This window comes from Narcine bancroftii, chromosome 8, assembly GCF_036971445.1.
Source record: "Narcine bancroftii isolate sNarBan1 chromosome 8, sNarBan1.hap1, whole genome shotgun sequence".
In the NCBI taxonomy this organism is placed as follows: domain Eukaryota; kingdom Metazoa; phylum Chordata; class Chondrichthyes; order Torpediniformes; family Narcinidae; genus Narcine; species Narcine bancroftii.
In genome coordinates, this window is record NC_091476.1 from 52,741,765 (window position 1) to 52,747,163 (window position 5,399).

The following is a 5,399-nucleotide window of genomic DNA, read 5'->3' on the forward strand; positions in this document are numbered from 1 at the left end:
CAAATGCAGGCAAATAGGACTAGCACAGATTGTCAACTTAGCATGGTCAAGATGGGCTGAAGGGCCTGTTCTACGCCGTATGGCTCATGATTCTATTTGGTTTCTATTGACTATATCAGTACTCCAAAGGGTACTGGTAGCTTTAATGTTGAAAGTTCCTTCCTGAACTTCTATTATTTTAAATAAATCTGTTCATGATAGAATTGTTTGTCAAAACACAGTAATGGTTAAGTCTTGCTGAAGGTCATATAAATAGCCACTAACAGGCTGTAGAATGGGAAGTTAAACTATTTAAAAAGGCTGGTGCCCGTCTGTGTATGGGCATCCCTGCAGAAAAACTCTGTTGTAGGTTACAACAGGTCTTCTCGTGGAATAGAGCACCCGCTTTGCAAAGCGAATGAAGTTGTGTTGTACTCGCATTAGTTTTCACACTGCTTTATATTTGATTTAACACAGGTTTACTTTTCCTCTGAGCCAGGAATTAGCTGCTGATATTTTTCTACTTTTAATTCTTCAGCAGAAAACAGTGGGGAAAAAAACCACTGCTAATTATATTTCTGGTGTGTTTAAAAAAATGTGCAGAGGCCCAGATTAGTCTCTCAGTGGGAAGCGAGCCAGCATTCCATGGTTTGAAAGAGGAAGTCATGGATGACATCAGTGCTTGCGCAGGCTGCAGTCAAATATATGTTAAGCTCAGAGTCTTTCAAAGAATCTGAGACATCACATCAGGTGAACAATGGATCATCTCAACAATCTTAACCAAGGTTCTTCTCAGAAAGTGTAAGTGTTGACTGCTTTCTACCCTAATGCCTTGATTATTTGAGTTCCTCTTAAATGGGTTTTGAACAATTTTAACAAACATTGTATTATATTTTAACCACAAAGCTCAATGTCATCTTCACAAAATAGGGCACTGTCAGAATCAGCTGACTTGAATTCTTAAAGTGAAGTCCTTTAGTACATTAGGATTTGCTGTCAGTGAAGGACATTGGTTCACAAATGTAGAAGATGGAATGAAACACCAGGACTGATGGGTAAGGGGATGGGAGTGAGAAAATAAGAGGACAGGTTTGTTCAAGAATGTATGTCCAAGTGTACATGTCTTTGGCTTGGCTTCGCGGACGAAGATTTATGGAGGGGGTAAAAAGTCCACGTCAGCTGCAGGCTCGTTTGTGGCTGACAAGTCCGATGCGGGACAGGCAGACACGATTGCAGCGGTTGCAGGGGAAAATTGGTTGGTTGGGGTTGGGTGTTGGGTTTTTCCTCCTTTGCCTTTTGTCAGTGAGGTGGGCTCTGCGGTCTTCTTCAAAGGAGGTTGCTGCCCGCCAAACTGTGAGGCGCCAAGATGCACGGTTTGAGGCGTTATCAGCCCACTGGCGGTGGTCAATGTGGCAGGCACCAAGAGATTTCTTTAGGCAGTCCTTGTACCTTTTCTTTGGTGCACCTCTGTCACGGTGGCCAGTGGAGAGCTCGCCATATAACACGATCTTGGGAAGGCGATGGTCCTCCATTCTGGTGTACATGTAAAGAAAAGGGAAATGTATAAATGAATTCAGTCATAAGATACATGGTCCTATCAGTATCTGGACATGAGTTGAAAGGTTATCCTAATTAACAGAATTAGATGCGGGAACAAAATTCACTTGTCTGTTGATTTAAATCAAGGAAAATTCAAATTTAAAAATTGGAGTTTAAAACTGTACCAGGCCAATTCTTCCACGCCAATTGTTATTTCTAAAGATTTTTCAGCTGATGACCTCTACCTTCAAATAAGGAGACCCAGAACCACATATTAAATAATGTGTAAAGTTTGGAAGATTATATGCTTATGTCATCTCATCAGCCAAAACATTTCCAAGCTCTGTTTCAGCTATTCACAACCTGTGGCAAATTGGGGTACAAGTGACAAAATCATTTATGAACTTGAGTTTACTTGGCAGTGTTTGTAATAGAATGAGAGAATTCACACATCTTTTGATGCACTGCTCTTGCAAGTTGGCATTCGACCAAAGCAGGAAACAGTGAAACAGAGTCAAACGTCACTCACCCGAGGAAACCCTTGCATTATTGAATTGTTGCATTATTGTTAATTGCTGCATTACTGACCTTGTCATCACATGACAATTTTCCCTTTAGTACGTGACTGAGCTCATAATGAACACAACGTCAATGGATTTCCACTGCACACTATACTAACCTGGTATTGAACAAACAATGCTTACGTTTTAGCCTATGTACAGTTAATAAGGTATGGTGATTGATTAAACGAGCATGATTCAATTGACTGGCTGTAAAAAGAATTAATTTTAATTATAGTAATCAAAATTATTGTACAATTTTCTTGTATTTTAAGACAGTAAAATTGGAAACACCCCCACAATAGTAGTCCACATTGCCAAATAGCGATTGTATCTCGTGCCACTGATCATCTGACTGTGAGTTCCAGTTATCAACTATTCTCTGTGAGTGGGGTGGAAAATCCCCTTGGATCCCTTTTGAAACTACTAATTCTACATCCTTTTACTTTTATTACTGCTCTTTAAATATATTATATCCATCAAATGATCCCCCTGTTCCAAGGAACAATTCCACAGTTCTGTTCCGAAAAGAACAAATATCCCAGTTATGGCATTTTGAACTATATCCAGTGTCCCACAGGCTGTTCAAAATTACATTGTAAATGTAAAATCTGAATGTCATTTTTGACCAAATGTTAAAGGCCAAAATGTCAATTATTATTAAAAAAAAACAAATAAACAATACAATTATGTATTTTTCCTCAGTAACTATCACCAGCTATGTGGTTGGATTTGGTGACCTGTGGAAATGGCAGATAGGATCATGGCTTAACATCTGGAAAGAATAACAACTGGGCCTGGCACTTTTAACACAGCAACAAGGGAGGGTTTCATCTGTTCATATCTCTCAACAGTTAGTGTTTTCTGCATGTCAAGAAAGTAACCAATCACTCCAAACCAAAAATCTGAGGAGTAATTAAATTTCTTTTTTCTCAAAGGACATCTGCACCACCTAGGGATCCCCTGGACACAGATTACATAAGTATCCTGAGGAGATACCTGGCTCTGAAATACCTGCAGTACATGATCCTGCCTTCTACGAATATTGTGGTGATGGGTATGGGAGCCTTTGGGACGCTTTACGTCTCAGTATTGCTCTTATCGAAGACGATGTCCAGGAAGTGTACCTCTGTTTTTATTTCCCACCTGGCAGCAGCAGATGTTCTGCTGATCCCAGTCGCCTTCATCGAGATTTGTCACCAAATGATCAATGTCAAAGCCGAGTCAGCTGACTTCATCCTTGGCTTCAGTCAGAACCTTGTGTTGGCGAATACCTACATTAGTGCTACAGTCTTGAGCTGCATCAGCTTGGAAGCTTTTCTCATTACTCATTTTCCCAGGAAATCATGTCATTTAAGGACAGCAAAACATGCCAGAAAGACGTGCATGTGTGTCTGGGCAGTTGTGGTCACAGAATGCATCATTTTACAGACCGAAAATGTTACCAGTTACGACAAAGCAGCATTAAACTTTGAGAAAAACTCGCTCTCATGGGCACATGAGTATCTGATGCTGATAGCTCCTGTGGTTCGGATATTTTCTGACACTCTAGTAATGTGTTTCAAGTTTACCAATTTATTGTTTTACTACAAAGTTTATGTCAGCAAATCTTATTCAAGGCATTTCTCAAATAGTTAGCCCTCTGTTCTTAATTCAAAGATTGTCTTGCTGTATTAATTTAATTATTGTAATTTATTCTGTATTTATGCATACCAAATAGGCAATGATATAATTATATGACCATATTTGACTCCACAGGAAAATTAAAGAACTGAAATAAATGACTGCAGACAGGCAAATGTCTAATTCAAATTGTAAACTCCAGTGATTTAATGATGAATCAGCCCAGAAGGAATGAAAGAGAAATCTCATCTATAGTTATTAATGACACATCCAATATTCCAAGTATTTCCAGCTAAATTATTGCTTCTAAGTAAAGCAACACAAATGTTCTCAAATAACTAGTAATTCAATTCACCATGTTGCAGGATGAAAAATTCCAATTAGTCATCTCAATCACATGATAGTTTTCTAATTGAAACAGTACCATACCTCTTCATCAACATAGTCAAGGCAACTTTACAATGTGAAAGGGTTTCTTCCTCAACATCCTTCCAAGGTCATGAGTTCCAGACACCTACAACTTCCAAGTAATCTAAAATGTCCTGTAATTCTTTTAATCTCTGCACAATGTTTTGTTTTTAACTATCTTTGCTCACGGGAATAGGTCTTTCTGTTTATTCTGTCCCTCACCTCCCTTTAGGAATTGACCCTAAACTATTGAATCTTCACTCACTAGTAAAATTTTCTAGTCCTTCTAGCATTTTTGGAAACCTCTCTCTCTCTCATTCTCTCTCTCTCTAGTCTTCTCATTTACTTGTTCATCCTCTTTAACTAGGCCCTGTCATAAAGCAAAAAAATTTGAATGTAAAAGTGAAGATTTTCCGCCCTCACGACGGAACACTTACCTTCATGAATGCTCCCCGACCAGTTCCAAGGCGTTGATTCCAATCCCTCTCCGAGGTAGTAGGCCTTTTCATAATCAGTCTCTGCAGGGAGGCCGGCTAAAAGCTGAATGAAAGGTATTTCTTGCCTTTTCATGCAGGCCCTGAAAAGTCTGCGTCGATGCCGGTTTCAGCCTGAAGGCGGCTGGGACGTTGATGCGGAATTCGGGAGATGTGGCTACTAGTCTCAATGACGCCTTGCATATACGCCAAGCAATGGCCAACTTTGTTACCCATAATCCACCATGAAGCTGAAACTACTCCACATTTCGCAGAATGGCTCGACCTGGGTTGGGGAATTATGGGTGGGGTAAACGGCCATTGCTCTGCCGTAGCCGCTGGCACTGATGAGCAACCCCGAAGGCCGGAGCAGCCTGGTGAAGTGCCAGAAGCCAGCTCACCCCAGTCACCCCCGCCTGCCCTGAGGGGGTCAGGGAGGAGGAGAAAGAGAAAAGTGAGATGGGTCGCAGGCTGACGGGCATCACCACGACGTCATCAGCTCACCCCTAGCCAGTCGCTTGCAGCGGCAGTACATTCATGATACTTGGCAGAGCACTCCGCTCCACCACTGACACTACCTCGGAGAGGGATTGGAGCCGGTCGGGGAGCATTCATGAAGGTAGGTTTGCCGACGTGAGGGTGGAGAATCTCCACCTTTACGTTCAGATGTTTTTGCTTTATGAAAGTGCCTAGTGATAAAAGTTGCCCTTGGAAGGTTTAAGCCCTTTTTTTCTCTCTTCCCTCCACTCTGCTCTGCACCCAGACTTACTGTAACACCACTTCCTTAACTTTTGTTTTACTATTGCAGTACCTCCAG

The 5,399-nt window shown here is 41.1% G+C and overlaps 1 protein-coding gene across 1 annotated transcript; it reads left to right on the forward strand.

The window, feature by feature from the left end:
• The first annotated feature begins 700 nt into the window (after nucleotides 1-700).
• Nucleotides 701-3,771, forward strand: LOC138741752 (proteinase-activated receptor 1-like). The gene is made up of 2 exons (XM_069896040.1): nucleotides 701-780; nucleotides 3,017-3,771. The coding sequence occupies exons 1-2, from the start codon at nucleotides 737-739 to the stop codon at nucleotides 3,714-3,716; spliced, it is 744 nt and encodes a 247-aa protein (XP_069752141.1). The 5' UTR covers nucleotides 701-736; the 3' UTR covers nucleotides 3,717-3,771.
• Nucleotides 3,772-5,399: the final 1,628 nt, after the last annotated feature.

What these genes read in the sequence shown, in the direction of transcription:
- LOC138741752 (XM_069896040.1), top strand. Translation starts at nt 737, where the DNA reads ATGGATCATCTCAACAATCTTAACCAAGGTTCTTCTCAGAAAGT. An exon ending in CAAGGTTCTTCTCAGAAAGT is followed by an intron (nt 781 to 3,016) that starts GTAAGTGTTGAC and finishes TTTTTCTCAAAG; the next exon opens with GACATCTGCACCACCTAGGG.